This window comes from Pelmatolapia mariae, linkage group LG10_11 (assembly GCF_036321145.2).
Source record: "Pelmatolapia mariae isolate MD_Pm_ZW linkage group LG10_11, Pm_UMD_F_2, whole genome shotgun sequence".
NCBI lineage: Eukaryota > Metazoa > Chordata > Actinopteri > Cichliformes > Cichlidae > Pelmatolapia > Pelmatolapia mariae.
Window position 1 is genome coordinate 65,134,748 of NC_086236.1, and position 15,836 is coordinate 65,150,583.

At 37.9% G+C, this 15,836-nt stretch overlaps 3 protein-coding genes across 3 annotated transcripts; all 3 read left to right on the forward strand.

The window, feature by feature from the left end:
* The first annotated feature begins 1,254 nt into the window (after positions 1 to 1,254).
* LOC134635513 (transmembrane protease serine 5-like) lies at positions 1,255 to 4,218 on the forward strand. Its single transcript, XM_065471717.1, has 5 exons — positions 1,255 to 1,949; positions 2,463 to 2,645; positions 3,083 to 3,237; positions 3,675 to 3,817; positions 3,994 to 4,218. The coding sequence occupies exons 1-5, from the start codon at positions 1,675 to 1,677 to the stop codon at positions 4,153 to 4,155; spliced, it is 918 nt and encodes a 305-aa protein (XP_065327789.1). The 5' UTR covers positions 1,255 to 1,674; the 3' UTR covers positions 4,156 to 4,218.
* Positions 4,219 to 6,278: 2,060 nt separating this feature from the next.
* Positions 6,279 to 10,118, forward strand: LOC134636101 (persulfide dioxygenase ETHE1, mitochondrial-like). The gene is made up of 7 exons (XM_063485913.1): positions 6,279 to 6,880; positions 7,444 to 7,588; positions 8,043 to 8,191; positions 8,311 to 8,440; positions 8,574 to 8,663; positions 8,970 to 9,086; positions 9,229 to 10,118. The coding sequence occupies exons 1-7, from the start codon at positions 6,671 to 6,673 to the stop codon at positions 9,273 to 9,275; spliced, it is 888 nt and encodes a 295-aa protein (XP_063341983.1). The 5' UTR covers positions 6,279 to 6,670; the 3' UTR covers positions 9,276 to 10,118.
* A 904-nt stretch (positions 10,119 to 11,022) lies between these two features.
* LOC134635514 (persulfide dioxygenase ETHE1, mitochondrial-like) lies at positions 11,023 to 14,340 on the forward strand. Its single transcript, XM_063484892.1, has 8 exons — positions 11,023 to 11,075; positions 11,183 to 11,234; positions 11,805 to 11,949; positions 13,086 to 13,234; positions 13,371 to 13,500; positions 13,639 to 13,728; positions 14,052 to 14,168; positions 14,263 to 14,340. The coding sequence occupies exons 1-8, from the start codon at positions 11,023 to 11,025 to the stop codon at positions 14,304 to 14,306; spliced, it is 780 nt and encodes a 259-aa protein (XP_063340962.1). The 3' UTR covers positions 14,307 to 14,340.
* The last annotated feature ends 1,496 nt before the right edge of the window (positions 14,341 to 15,836 follow it).

The window sequence follows — 15,836 nt, forward strand, 5'->3', positions numbered from 1 at the left end:
TTGTTGTATATTCACAATAACAATACAACTCTCATTACAGAGAGCAGTTTTGCATAATAGTCAAATGACGCCAGATAGCTTATTAACATATGGTGGCACTGTTGTCTCACAGCAAAAAGATCCTGGATTTGAATCCACTGGCAGGTTCTGGGTGGAGTTTGCGCGTTCTCCCTGTGGCTGCATGGGTTTCCTCCAGCTGCCTCTTACAGTCCAAACACTTCCAAAGCTAACTGGTGTTTCTAAAATCATATTTCTGAGTTAACCCTGTGACAGATTGGTGGCCTGCCTTTCACCCTGTGATAGTTAATATAGACTCCAGCCCCCTACAAGTCTCATTTGGATAAATTGTTAAGAAAATGTGCACGGTTATCATCTTTGGCTTGTTCTCACCTGAACTGCATCTATCTCAAATCTAAAAGGGATCTCCAAAATGCACACATTTGTCAAAGTATGATGATATGATAAAACCAAACTGATACTCACAGTTAGTTTGGTTTACTACAACTGTCCCAGTCAATTAATAAAGATGATGAAGACAGGATGTCTTGGAGCTCAGAGCTCTTTGCAAAGTTGTAATATTTCTTGTTATTTATTGTTTGTTTGCAGATGCAAGATCCCATGCCTGTACATCTCGTGACCTGTTAATGTTTGTGGGAATCTTTGTCACTATAAAAGTGATTATCGCTTCTGCTCTTTTAGGTAACCCACTCTGAAAAGCAAGGTACCTCCAGCACATCAATAGCACGTTGAATTCTAGTGTTTAAGAAACAAACCTTCTCATCATGCAGTTACCACTCCTATTGCAAAAAGAAAATCTACTTTTAAGTCTGCAGACTTTTTGCCAGATGCAAAAAGAGTCAAAAACTTAGAATGTCCTACATCATAATATGCCACTTTAGTATAATAATTGTAATAAAAACCCAATTATATAATTCAGCCTTACTGCTTTCTGTAACACATCAATGAGCATACATAATAGGTTTCTCTGATTACGATTAAATGCAAATGAAATGAGAAAAAAAAACTAAGTTAATTAGTTCTGAACATTCAGTATGCCAGTTATTAAATCCTCAATGAAGCCTCCTTCTGGGAAATAAATTACATTGTTGGAAAAAGTGAAAGAAAAACACAGAATAGAGTAAAATGGTTTGCTGAGGTTCCAAATTTGAAACCAGCAGCTATTAAGACTGATCTCAGTATGAGGAGTTTTTAATGTTAATGTTTCATTATCCACTTGAGACATTGTACTGTGTCATCTGAATGTTTTTTTCTCTCTTCAAATTAGTTAAGTTCTTGCTGTTTCCCTCTGAGGTGGGTGAATCACCTCCTCTCTGTGGTGGGAAAGGGAGCTGCACTGTCCCAACCCAGAGGCCTATTCTGTCCAAGAATCCAGTGAACCAGACAGGAAATATGACTGCAGGTAAAGAATGCAAATTTCATAGTAACTAATGCATTTTTGTCTCCAAAGCTCCAAGGATGGCAATCTTCACTGCCACTCCAATTTACTGCTTATCTCTCTCAAACAAAAGATGCTACATACATATCCATCAAGCATCTGGCAGTTATGTCTGTACTTTTCTAAGTCTTTTCATGGAAAAGGTTTTACTAGAATATTACCATAATAATTTCTCACATTAAACACCTAATGTTCGTAAAATTAATTAAACCACCTTTATGGTCATCTTATTTATTTATTTATTTTTTAAAAAAGAGCTTTTGCAGTTTATTTTTTTTGCACTCATTGTCTGTTTGCTTGATTTCGTGTTCTTCATCTCATATCCAGACTGCTCAGTTCTGGTCAGCAATGGTCAGCGTATTGTTGGAGGAACCTTAGCTACAAAGAACGAGTGGGGCTGGCAAGTCAGCATGCAATGGAAGGGGAGACACGTCTGTGGTGGTGCCATCATCTCTCCTCGTTGGGTGATCACTGCAGCACACTGCTTTGTTGAGTAAGAGAGACACGAGGAATGACAAGAAAAAAGTGTTTCCGAGTTCAGTTACTGGTACAGTCAGTTAGCAAAGGCTGTAGTCACGACCACCTGCTCAGTCCAAGGTAACACCGTGTTCCTGTTATGTTCAAGTCAAAAGCAGGTAAAAGGTGAAGTAAAAACTTTTTGCACCTTTTGCAGCAGAGCTTATTGGTCACATCACAGATGGAGCTCTGTAAAAGGGGCTCTCTGTTCCCTGTGAGTGTTCATTTTGGATTATGAGCAATGGGTGCGGATTTTTTGAGCACAACTACAAACCAAAAGCAGCTCCTAATGTTTGCAAGGCTAAAGTGAAAATAGAAATACATGTAATTTGGCGATGGCTGAGGCCTAAACCGTGATTGTAATAATGCTGGAGGTTGTATGATATTATGAAAAAAAATTCAAAAAAAAAAATCTGTGAAAATTAGTGGGCACACACACCGCTTCTTAAACCGAACTCTGTCTGCAAACTTTTCTGTCACTCTTCTGCAGTAATAACATCCTTCAAGTAGCTGACTGGATGGTGGTGGCAGGCACTGCAAGCATTGCACACAACTCTCTGGGGCAACACTACAGGGCACTGCAGATCCTCTACCACCCTAACTTTAAGGTTACGGACAATGACTATGACGTGGGACTGATGCGCACCGTAATTGACATGGACATGACGAGTAAGTAAGAGACGGATTGCGCTATCATTCATCAGGGCAACAAAAACCACATCATTTGTTTTTCTTTACGCTGAATAAATGCTGGAGTCTAATAACTTGTTGAATGTATGTAAACTAGCCAGATTTATGTCACACAAGACAAACAGACAAGGTTTCACCGTCTCTTTTTATAACTGTATTTACTTACATTTGACTCATGAAAAGAACTTAATGTGACCTGACGCACATTTAAACTTTTATTATGATTAAGGTCAGGACAGATTAAATATTTCAAGAAGTGTAGTCCCTTTTGGGCTTGAGGGGGAGATTAGGGGCACTTACATCACTGCACTAATCATTGCAATCGCTGTCATATTGCCAAAACAAATATTAAATTTTTACCAAAACTTAAAACAATAAAGAAAGAACGAACTAAACACCTAACAAAAACCAAATGTACAGAAGAAGTGAAACTGAGAGAGAGCTAACCTTTATCACTTTACTGCTGCTCTTTGTAGGTGGGGTCCGACCGGTCTGTTTACCCAGTCCAAGCGAGTCCTTTCCTGCTGGATCAGACTGCTGGATCACAGGCTGGGGATACGTAAATGAAAACACAGGTGCACTGCACTGAAAGACAGATACTTTTGCTACAGTTTGTGATCTTAACAACTGAGCTATGGTCTTTTGGGCTCTAAAAGAAAGTGATTTGATAACGCAAGTATAATTTAAGTTGGAGCTTCAAATAGTTTTCTACTTATTATTGTCTTTACCCTCCAAAAACTCAAAATCATAGTTTCAGAGTTGGAAACAGTAGGGCAAAAACTTTTTAAAGAGCCATATTTCTCAGTACAGTATACTCATTGAAGCTAAGACGTTAGACTTAATTACTAGATTAAAAATATATATATATTAAGTATAAAAACAAAGTCTTTTTTCTTTTTCCTGTCATTCATTATTTTTTGAAACTGTGTAACATTTCCACTAGTCAAGTAAGCCTTTCTACTTATTTTCATTCACTTTTTGCTGCTGATTTTTTCATTTCATTTTCTGTCAGGCTATGTGTCGGAAGAGTTAAGGCAGGCTCATGTTAAGGTAATAGCTCAATCCATCTGCTACGACTTGAGTGTCTATGGTCTCTTCATAACTCCTCGAATGATTTGCGCTGGGAGCATGGATGGAGGGGTTGACTCTTGCCAGGTACACACCCACAGAGATGAAATCTCCTCTCCACAAACCTAGCACAGGTTCATGAAGAATATAAAATATATTTTACAATCTATATACTTTTACAATATACTTTACAATCTATCAAGAGTTGGGTTTCTCCCATTAAATGTTCACAAATTTTGTTTGTGAAATGATTTTCTCTTAAGGGAGACAGCGGTGGACCACTTGTGTGTAAGACATCTAAAGGGGATTGGAAGCTGGCAGGCGTGGTGAGTTGGGGAGAGGGATGCGCACGGCCTAATAAACCAGGCGTCTACAGCAGAGTAACTGAACTGCTTCAGTGGATTGAAAGATACATAGACATATAGGTATGGAAAGCACTTTTCCTCACCGCTTGTAAATGTAAAACCTATCTTTATCTGTCGCTCTGTTTCGGAGTCAAAGTTCTGATAGTTTATTTACTGCATCTGTGTCATGGTCTATCTAAAAATGCTTTTCTATTTTCATTTTGAACTACAACCCTTGACAGATAAGCAGTTTGGCTATATAGCAGATAATAAAACTTCAGCAGTAAAGAAGAAAAAAACAGGTTAAAAGGTTAAATGTTAAATCCTGTTGAAGGTTATAGAACCAACATTTCAATACATATTAGTTCTTTAAAGGATGGAGGCAAACTGTAACATTAATAAAAGAATACATCAGTAAAATGCAGGAAATATGATTACTTTTTATACCCTGCAGGACTTTTCATAGCCAAAATGCACTATAACAAATTAATGTCATTCGCGAAATATACAATAAAGTTTTTTAAATTGTCCTTGTTGTTTTAATATTTTTTCTTGCAGGATAAAGCAGAGGATTCGGCCGAGACCACCACAGCTATTTCCGCAACACCTTAAAATCTGACACTGAGATAACTGACAATAAAGATTGACTTGCATCTATCTGCCTATCAGTGTTGTTCATTCTACGATAGCGTGCACTGTCACTATTGTCAGTTATAGAAATTTACTGGTGTACACTGTCACTATTATCTGTAGTAGAAATTTACTGCCAGTAATGATACATTTGTAAAAATTTATCAGGACTGGCATGAAAGTGTAGCTGACAAAACAACAAATAAATCAAAGTGAAAATGGGATTGTATAACCTGTCTGATCGCGGCTGCTGACCACAAATTTTAACAGTTATCACAGTGCATGGCGCCTCTTTAGTGTCTAAGTGCACCAAATTTAATTGCTGGTGTATAGATTAGTGTAACTTGTCAGGTTCAAGGTACACTAGATGAAAATGACCTGATAACCTATGTTAGCTAAATTTAAAGTACTGATAAACTGTAGAACCAAACAGTTTCTGATATTTTTCCTTCGACTGTATTATATAATTATTAGTACTAAAGACTAGTATGACTAGTAAGACTAGATGAACAAGATATTATAAATAAAACCAGTTATTCATTATTTCAAAACAAATGAATAATAATTATGTTTTGAAAACTTATATTATGTTTTCAGTGGGTGTCTCACACTGTTTAAGTGTGTTCAGTGGCCTTATAACAGGAGTCGCAAACTCATTAGAGTCTATGGGCCATATATAGCCAACTACTTGTCACAATTAATCCAAAAGTACATCAGCAGCTTGTTCAGGAGTTCAGGAGCTTGCCTCAGTTAAGGTCAATGATTGATTGTTCAACAATACAAAAGAGAGTGGGAAAAAGAGTTCCAAGGCAAAAACCACAGCTGACCAAAAACCCTCCCAAAAAACATCTTGAATATCTCCAAGACTTTTGTGAAAATGTTCTGTCGACTGTTGAGACAAATTTGAAGTTTTTGGAAGGTTGAAATCCCATTACATCTGACAGAAAACTCACACAACATTTCATAAAAAGAACATCATGGCAACAGTCATACATGGTGGTGGTAGCTTGGTGATATGGGACTGTTTTACTACTTTAGCACCTGGAGAACTTCCAGTATTCATGAACAATGAATTCTGCTCTCTCCCAAAAGATCCTAAAGGAATCATTTCGTGCCCTGAAGATCAAAAGCATTTGAGTTATGATCGGGCAATAATCAGAAATAATCTGGACTTTGGTGCTTTGATATGACTTTAAACCAGCCCTTCATGCTTAAGCACTTTCTACAGCAATTCTTTAAAGAAGCGAGGGCCAAAACTCCTCTATGGTGATATAAAAGATTCATTGCCAGTTATCATAAACACTTGATTGCATTTCTTGCTGCCAATGAAATCATCAGTTAAACATGCATTTTGTATTTACTTGCATTATCTTAGTATCAAAATTTGTTTGAGGATCTGAAACATGCAAGTTAGACTAAAAAAACCGACAAAGGGAGCAAATACTGTTTTCATGTAGCTCATCACAAAGCTTTTTTTTGTTTGTTTTCCATCTGTATTACTCCACTAAAGCGGACGACTGAGCGTTTTATACAAGGTTGTGTTTGGACGATCTTTACTTGCCTGACAGCGTAAATGTCAATAGTCACGTAGGCCGCTGCTACGTTGTTGTGTACATTTCCAGTCCCTCATTCCAGGACGCATGCGTCTCACCGAGGACGGCGAAGACGGTACTCAGCTGTGCAGGAAGTTAGCCGGCAGCTTCACTTACCCATATTTGCCGCTTAATAAGAAACAAGTTGGCATGGCTCCAGCCCGTAAAAGCAGCTGGTGACAGTGGAGCTTCCAAACGACACTGAAGTCCTTGTGTTGTTTTTCCAAGGACTGATTGACAGTCAGTGTGATAAGCGGCAGGTAACACAGAGTTCATAGTGCTACTACCCACGGCCTCTCTTTGCGGTACCTACGCGTACGTGCGGTAGTGTTGCCCGCTATCAAGAGGTTCAAATCAGGACAAATCGGCGACTAATGTGTTCGGTAATAAGCAGAGTGAAGCCCGTTCAGCGGGCCCTGGCTTCGACGCTATGGCTCAGGACAAACGCTGACGGCTTGAGTTACGCGGCAGCCCAGAGCAGGCGCTTCTGCCCCGGCTTTAGCACTGGAGCTCAGCCGCTATGGGTAACCAGCAGATCGTACTGCGCCAGGAGAGCAACGACGGATGGACTCTTCTTCAGACAGGTAGGTTATAGATGATTATACCTTGTCATTTTGCGCCTGTTTGGATCCTCCTGTCTTCAGGAAGAAAACGACATTTTCTTTAGGATTTTTTTGCAACCGTCTTTACAGCGTTAAGTAGGAAGTGAGGTAGCATTTAGCTCATTGTTATATTTCTGTTAAGGAGCATTTCATTTTAGTTCTTTTAATGCGCATCCAAGTTAGGTTGTTGGATGAATTATGTGGTTCATTTTCGAGTCAAACAACCCTTTACTTTGATCTATGCGCAGTTTTGTTTCGTCTTAAATTTAGATGGATGGGGGTTACTAAAACTTGACAGCTAATCTTTCAGGGGCATTTTTATGACCCCTGAATGTTTCCTGCTTCCTGACACAGTTGATACGGATGTTTTTATATGATAACAAGTTGCTCTATATTATAATCTGTTCTTTCTTTCAGTTTTTTGGTTTCTTACAAACATTATCTATGACTGAGTGTGTAACCCTTGTTACCCTTGCGCTATTGTTTTTATTTATTACTGAGTCACACCTGTGTACTCACCTTTTTTCCCCTCCTCCCCCCTTTAGTTGTTTGAAGTAGAGAGCAGCACGTACACCTACCTGCTGGCAGACACAGACACCAAGGAGGCTGTCATCATTGATCCTGTGCTGGAGACCATTGACAGGGACCTGAAGCTCATAAAGGAACTTGGACTCAGTCTAAAAGTGGCAGGTATCTACCTTCCCAAAGTTGAGTTAAAACATAACAACTTAAGGAAATGTGCCCCAGCTTCCTAACCCTGACACTAAGATGCATTTTCAGATCAGCCCTACTTAAAGCTTGAATGAACTTTATGAAAACATACTTCATTATTACACTTGGGGCCAAAATAAATATAGTACTGGGCTTGTTTGTTTGTATTTCCCTCTTTAAACGTCTGTTTTCTGGGGGAAATTGAGTCTCTGTCCCTGAGCCAATATTCATTAATGTATATACATATATACATACACGTATGTGTGTATGTATATGTATATATCATATTATAACATATATTATAATAATACCTAAGAGTAAATATTATCAAATGATTTTGCAGTGATCTGTGTTCCACTGACTCTTCTTATATGCAGATTAAAATATACAGTAATCTTGACTCGTATTCAAACTTTCTTTTTATTTTTTTAAGTTAACACCCACTGCCATGCAGACCACATAACAAGTACTGGCCTAATGAAGAAAAGACTTGCTGGACTGAAGAGTGCCATCTCCAAACTCAGTGGTGCATCTGCTGATATCCACCTAAAAGAGGGAGACAAGATCCCCTTTGGAAGACACGTATGGCGAAAAAAAGTTCTTTTTTTATGATGGAGTGTTTGTAGGTGTTGCATACCTGTTTGGTTTTGTTTGCTTGATAAAACTGATTTAACATGACACTTTTCTTTTCTCTTCTTTAGTCTCTGACTGTGAGAGAGACACCAGGACACACTGATGGGTGTATAACGCTGGTAACTGGGGATCAGAGCATGGCTTTCACTGGTGATGCTCTTCTCATTAGAGGCTGTGGCAGGACAGACTTCCAGCAGGGTACGCATACTCTTTTTGCTTTATGGTTGTGTTTTAGTTTATTTTCATTTGTAGTGTTTCTGTATGAACACAAGGGGGCAGTATTACAGCCATTGTCTTTAGCAGTTTTCTAAGTTTTCTCTCATTTCTTAAGGTTGTGCCAAAAGGCTCTACCAGTCAATCCAGGAGAAAATCTACAACCTGCCTGACCACTGCCTCGTCTACCCAGCACATGACTACTTAGGTTGGCTGAAATACATGCAGACACACATTTATGTATTTTATAGAGTCATTAGTGTGAATGGTTTTATGTAATACAGATTTTCAGCTTGTGCTTAAAAGCATTGAAAATGTAAAGCTATTAATTTCCCACTAATAGGAGCTGGAACAGATGTTGTACACATGTTGATTTTATAGTGCATCTTTTGTGTGTCAGAAGCACGTTGTTTCTCTATAAATGTTTTCATTGACCAGATTTAACATGTGACAAAAATCAGGACCACGAAGACTAAACATGTCACACTGGTCTGCATCTGTTTTTGCGTTTCAGGCCAGACGGTTTCTACAGTGGGTGAGGAGCGCAAGTTTAACCCACGCTTGACTAAGAGCATGGAGGAGTTTGTGAAGATCATGAACAACCTGAACCTCCCTAAGCCTAATAAAATAGGTATTTAAAAATAGTATCTACAGCCTTTCACTAACCATGTCATCTCCACATTTCTAGTTCTCGTGCCTATGAGACGTCACCACAGGTTTTACGTGCTGGGCGTCACATTTGCTATAAACATTTTTTCCTTGTTCTGTTGCAGATATTTCAGTGCCTGCTAATCTGGTTTGTGGACTGCACCATGTTTGAATGTGCTGCACGAAAGACGATACTAATGACATCATTGCACAGTGATAGACATTCTGTGTCTGTTTAGCAGAATTAATCAAACTGCTTGCCATAAAGTGCTTTATTGTGGTTCTGTGTCTGAATCTAAACTGTATATCTTAATTGCTGTTATCATTTATAGTTCAGCTACTGATCCATTGTACTTGAAATAAGTCTGCTTCTATTTTGGATATTCAAAATAATTAATATCTGTATTTGATGAAAGAACAGTAATGGTTTCTTTTGTTGACTGTGTAAAGTTAAAAGTAAGTTGACTTTATTCAGATTTGTTATTATGTGTAAATTTGGGGAGGAAGAGGAAAGCTCGGATAGGATTGTTACACTCAAGGTTCAGTTTAGTATTTGTGAATGCTTAGAAGGTACAATTGTGTCATGTAGTCAAGGCCTCACACACTCACAGTACCACAAGCAGTGGCCTCTTTTAATAGCAGGAAAATAAAACTTATGCTGTTTGCATTTAAAATCAATAACAGCTAAGATGTTACTGCACAACATGTCATAGCATTATGAGCTCACAAGTTACTTTTATATGTTGAAAATGATGATTATTACTTACTCTAGCTCTAAAAGAAGGAATCAGACTGCAATGACCCATGCATGCTGTTCTTGTATTTAACAGATCCTCAGCCAGTAAGACGGGTTTGTTTTAGAGTGCTTCCCTTTGACTCAGCCACACAAACTTGCAGCTGTGTGACAATTTGAGCCTGAGGTTTTTGGGGGCCAGAATCAAAATGTTCATAAACAAGTGATTTCATGTGAATATAACTTTTTACTATTGCCTGTGATTAAAAGAGCACCACATCAGTTGTATGTATCAATTCTGATTCTCTCTTCATGGGGGAACACTACCTGCCAGGTTAACTCAGACTTTTTATGTCTTTTGCTGCTATGGATGAAGCCCTGTGGTGATGATGGTTTGAAGTCTGCAAATACTGAATAAAAATCTTGTATGGATTATTTGCAGAAAGTGCACATTTACCAGTCAGAGAGGTTCTGCTGCCACATTTGTGGAATATCATAGTTACATTTAATATATGTAACCTTCTTCAAGGCAACTGTAATAGAGCCTGAACCACGAGCGAATATGGATGTCTCATATTCACCAAAGACTGTCATTAAATAAATTCCAAGTTAAATGAACATGGTGTAGAGCTGTATTTCTATCCTCAAACAGCCTGCTCAGTAAACGCCTCTCTCTACTGTCCATTCGAAGTTTCTTAAATGCAACATTACATGTGCTTTTGAGTAGCATATTGTAAAATCTAGGATTCAGTATTGTGTCTGTGTGATCTGAAATAAAAGTCAAATTATCTCTGCTTGACCCAGAGCATGCTATTTGTGGTCAAGTTCACAATCAGTGAATAGCTAAAAAAAAACAAGATGTACTGATACGAGCATTATTAAATAGATTGTTGTGGTTGTTATAAATAAAACGGCGAGCCACAGTGGTCTGACCTTGAGTGACTTTACATTAAATTTAGTTTAATTAGAGAGCCATTATAAGGAGAAATGTGACTGAAAAATGTATATGGGAAAAAGCTCTAACAGCAAAGATACTTCTCTAAGTCTAACTTTTTTTTAAGTAAAACACTTAAAAGTGTTTTAAATTCTTCTTTATCTTATTATTAGTAATATTATTAACAATAATACTATTGATGATGATCATAAAGATAGTGTGCAGTACGTGATGTTCTTCCTTTTTATCATGATGACTTCTGAAAATTATTCTAATTTAGGGGCGTTACCGAGGCAGGTAGGCAGGTATGTAGGTAGGCAGGAAGGTGTGGTTAGGGTTTTAAATAGTCATGCTTTACACAGCAACCCAGAGTTTGTGTTTCTGTCCCGATTAAAACGCTGCCGGTTACCAGCTGCTCATACTGTGCAAGGATGGCAATGGTAAAGGGATTCCTCTTCAGACAGGTATGTTCACCTCATATTTGGATGTTTTGCACTTATTTAAAACGATCTGTCCTGAAAAAAGAAATATTGTTCAAAATTGTTGAGTTTAGATTAACCAGCTTACATAGTGGTGGAAGATGTGTTTAGATCTTCTACTAAAGTGAAAGTAGGAGTGCAGAAAACATAATATAAAAAGTTTGTTTGTCTAAAAAGCAATAGCATCACTACAAAGTACCTTAAGTGAAAGAAAACCTGCTCAAATTACTCACTTCAGAGATGCATATCATATTGTTAATATGTTTGATATTACTTTTAAGTTGATAAAAGAACAAATCTGAATTACTTGATGCTTTGCTTATCATCTTAATCTAAAATAGAAATTATTTGTTGATTGTGGTGGAGTACAAAGTGCAATACTGTATTTCAAGCTTCATATGAAAATGTCTCTCTTTGGCTAACATAGACACACAAAGCACACGTTATCTATAAACACAAGTGAGGAGAAATGATAATAATGTAACCTTTACTACCACTCCCATTTATTGTTAGTTACTGCTGATTGCTGCTGTGTGCTTCCCCTCCAACATTTAGCTGTTTGAGTCAGAGAGCTCCACATATACCTACCTGCTGGCAGACGCAGACACCAAGGAGGCTGTCATTATTGATCCTGTGCTGGAGACCATTGACAGGGACCTGAAATTCGTAAGCGAACTTGGACTCAAACTGACAGTGGCAGGTATCTACATAAATTAACACAGAATCCCATCTTTCTCAACCTGTAAATACAAATTAGGAGCAGCATAAATATTTTACCTGGTTCAGAAATGATTGTTTATTTCTGACCCAAAAACGTTGTTAAGTGTAGGTAGTGCTATTTGTATGAAAGGACTCCTGCTAGTGTATATCTTTCCGAATTGGAAATACACTTACCAGCCACTCCATTGGATACACCTATTTAATACACATATTTAAAAACAATGCATTTACGCATGTAGACATCTTTAAGATAGCCTCCTGAAGTTCAATCCAAGCAGAAAAGAGGAAAGGTGATTCAAAGATTGCTTTGGGCTGATGGGAAGGCAACAAACAACCACATTTCAACCAAGTTACGCAAAAGAGTAGAACATATCGGACTTGACGCATATGGGCTTTGGCAGCAGACGAGCACACTGTGTGCCAGTCCTGTCAGCAAAGAACATAAACCAAGACTATAATTTGCAACAAAATTGGACAATGGAAAACTGGAACAAACCTTGCTGTGGCATTTGAATGTTTATTTCAGGATTCGGCATAAACGACATGAATCAAACAACCTATTATTATTATTATGAAACGACCTATTATTAAAATTTCAGGCTGCTGGTGATGGTAGTATAGTAGCGTGGGTGATATTTTCTTGACACACTTTCGGCCCGTTACTACCAACTAAGCATCGTTTATACCCCACAGCCTACCTGAGTTACTGATGTCGATCTTTTTGTGATCACAGTGTACCTATTTTCTGATGGCTGCTTCAATCACCATTATACGCCAAGTCACAAAGCTGAAATCTTATCAGTCTGGTTTCTGTACTCAAATGGCCTCCAAAGTCACTCGGTCTTAATTCAATAGACTGTGGTGAAATGGGAGATTAGCGTCATGGATGTGTAGCTGACAAATCTGCAGTAACAGTGTAATGCTGTCAAGCCTACATGCTACATGGACCAAAATCTCTAACACTTAGTTGAATCTGTGTGACGAGGAATCGAAGGTGTTCTGAAAAGGAGAAAAATGTCCAACCCCCTACTCGCTAAACTGATTGGAGGGTGTACCACAAGGCTCAATTATATTCCAGCTTTATATTGACCTACATTATCTCTATTTTTCTGATAGTTAACACCCACTGCCATGCAGACCACATAACAAGCACAGGACCAATGAAGAAAAGAGTACCTGGACTGAAGAGTGCCATTTCCAAACTCAGTGGTGCATCTGCTGATATCCACTTAACAGAGGGAGACAAGATCCCCTTTGGAAGACACGTAAGAAGAAAAACATTATTTGTTTGCAATATCGTGTGCGTACAGTTATTTTGTAAATACCTAAAACCTTTTGTTGCATTTGCTTGATAAAACCTATTTAATTAACATGCCTTGACACTTCTTTTCCTTCCTTTAGTGCCTGATTGTAAGAGAGACACCAGGACACACTGATGGGTGTATAACCCTGGTAACTGGGGATCAGACTATGGCTTTCACTGGTGATGCTCTCCTCATTAGAGGCTGTGGCAGGACAGACTTCCAGCAGGGTACGCATACTCTTTTTGCTTTATGGTTGTGTTTTTGTTCATTTTGCATTTCTATGATTTTTATTCTTGTTGGAAAAGGGGGGAGTACAATATCAGTTTTCCTTTACAGTTGTCTAACCTTTGCCTTATTTTCTTAAGGTTGTGCCAAAAGGCTTTACAAGTCAGTCCACGAGAAGATCTTCACCCTGCCCGATGAGTGCCTCCTCTACCCAGCACATGACTACTTAGGTTGGCTGAAAACACCCCCCCCCCAAATGTTTATACATGTTATAAAGTCACTGAAGGGAATGGCTTATGTGGTACTATTGTGTAGCAGTAAGCATTACATCATATATAAAAGCATAGAATTGCGAAATTAAATTGATTAGTTTTGCGCTGACAGGAGTCGGTACAGGTGCTCTGCAAGCTGTATAGTATGTTCTGTTTTTAAGTTTTTACAGGGCAGCTGTTGTGCGCCAGCTCCATTTTTGCTAGCTCTGAAATGGACTGGAAACATGTCCAGGGTGTAGCATCTGGCTGATACACTGGTCTCCATCTGTTTTGTGTTTCAGGTCGGATGGCTTCATCAGTCGGTGAGGAGCGCAAGTTTAATCCACGCCTAACAAAGACCATGGAGGAGTTTGCAGATATCATGAACAACCTGAACCTGCCCAATCCCAAAAAAATGGGTAAGAAAAAAATAAACTATCATATTTACAGTTCTGCAACCAACTATGTTTTCCAGTAAAAAGCACTTTATTTATTTATTTATTTATTTTGCAGCAACTGCAGTGCCTGCTAATCTGGTTTGTGGACTGCAAGACTAAATGTGTGGACTGAATGTGCACCACAAGACGATAATAATGAAAACACATAATTGTAGAGTAATTAACATTTGCATCTCTATTTTGTGGGAAATTGGTCAAAATGTTTACTATTAGTGCTTTTTAATGATTATGTATGGTATATATATATAAGGTATATACTTGAATTGCTATTTCAATACATTTTAAATATCTCTATGTAAGAACAAACGTTAATAGAGTTTGTTGAATGTAAGCAAATTTTTCAGATGATTTGTTATGAATTACTTATGAGCAGGAAAGTTCATATATGAACATTCTCCTCAAGGTTAGGTAAGTATTCATGAAAGCTTCTGTGTAGGAAAAGGATTTTTTGCATAGCAGCAAAAAAGCTTACTATAAAAACTTTGTAACTTGGTTTAGATTCTGCTAAATAAATAATGACACTGAATGATATGTCATGTTGTGTTGATCATCTGAGGTTATATTTCATCTACTTTCATGAACTGTTAGAGATCAGATAATTATAATGTGATATGTAAAAGCTTAGAATTGAAAGATTGTGTACTTTTTCATGTTGTTCAGATGGATTTCAATCATTAAGTAATTTAGAAAAAAAACTTTTTTAATATTATTTTTTAATTACTATTATTTTGTTTTTCATAGCAACCGTTCCCCACAGATATGTGGTGATGCCACACTTTCTCAGTTTAATGCTCATCATGGCTCATCCTATGGGTGTGTGTGAAGGAGTTTTAAAACAAAGCTGTTATTGTGTAAATTGTACCACATTTTGTAGACCTTTAAAATAAAATCTCATAAATATTAAAATCAGCCTTCAACAAATGTTTTAGAGTCTCTTTCATGCTGGTGATAGACACACATATCTACAATTTGTGTTACCTTTAAAATAATAAAAGAAAACGCCTCCCTTGGACTTTCTGGATTTAATGAACTATTCTGTGGCTACCTTACTGGTTCCTGTTATGACTACTATTGTGTAAACAGGGTCTGTTAAGTTTTAAAGTCTTTTAAAATAAAATCCATTTAATTATTATTATTATTATTAATATTATTTCACATTTCATTCATTTTAACAGTTTTCTGGCTGTCCTTTCATACTTAGTGACTTACAAGCAGTCTCTACATGTTTCATTTTAGCCAAATCATGTTCTACTGACAAAATAAAACTTTAAAAATCATAAAGATTTCTTACTAAATATGGCTTATTTAGGCTTCACCCTTATTCAAACATTTTTAACGCAATCAACACATCTGGAGCGGAGCGCAGAATGGACAAACTGCCCGAAATGCGTCGACAGAGACATTTCAGGGATTTTAGGTCATTCTGCGCTCCAGATGACTGATTGCGTTAATCGTGATGATGGCGTTAACGCGGACAGCCCAAGTTTGTTGGTTTGTTGCTATTTAGTTTTATTTTGCGAGCTGGTTAGGTGCCGCTCCAGCCAGCCAGAGAATCCCCCGCCGTCCCGGTGTTGTGCCCTCTCCTCCCTGTGCCCTACGGTGGCTGGCAGCAGCCGCACCTCGTAAATG

What these genes read in the sequence shown, in the direction of transcription:
- LOC134635513 (XM_065471717.1), top strand. Translation starts at nt 1,675, where the DNA reads ATGGTCATCTTATTTATTTATTTATTTTTTAAAAAAGAGCTTTTGCAG. An exon ending in GACATGGACATGACGAGTAA is followed by an intron (nt 2,646 to 3,082) that starts GTAAGAGACGGA and finishes CCAAATGTACAG; the next exon opens with AAGAAGTGAAACTGAGAGAG. An exon ending in ATACGTAAATGAAAACACAG is followed by an intron (nt 3,238 to 3,674) that starts GTGCACTGCACT and finishes ATTTTCTGTCAG; the next exon opens with GCTATGTGTCGGAAGAGTTA.
- LOC134636101 (XM_063485913.1), top strand. Translation starts at nt 6,671, where the DNA reads ATGTGTTCGGTAATAAGCAGAGTGAAGCCCGTTCAGCGGGCCCTGGCT. An exon ending in ACTCAGTCTAAAAGTGGCAG is followed by an intron (nt 7,589 to 8,042) that starts GTATCTACCTTC and finishes TATTTTTTTAAG; the next exon opens with TTAACACCCACTGCCATGCA. An exon ending in CCCAGCACATGACTACTTAG is followed by an intron (nt 8,664 to 8,969) that starts GTTGGCTGAAAT and finishes TTTGCGTTTCAG; the next exon opens with GCCAGACGGTTTCTACAGTG.
- LOC134635514 (XM_063484892.1), top strand. Translation starts at nt 11,023, where the DNA reads ATGACTTCTGAAAATTATTCTAATTTAGGGGCGTTACCGAGGCAGGTA. An exon ending in AGGGATTCCTCTTCAGACAG is followed by an intron (nt 11,235 to 11,804) that starts GTATGTTCACCT and finishes TCCAACATTTAG; the next exon opens with CTGTTTGAGTCAGAGAGCTC. An exon ending in CCCAGCACATGACTACTTAG is followed by an intron (nt 13,729 to 14,051) that starts GTTGGCTGAAAA and finishes TTTGTGTTTCAG; the next exon opens with GTCGGATGGCTTCATCAGTC.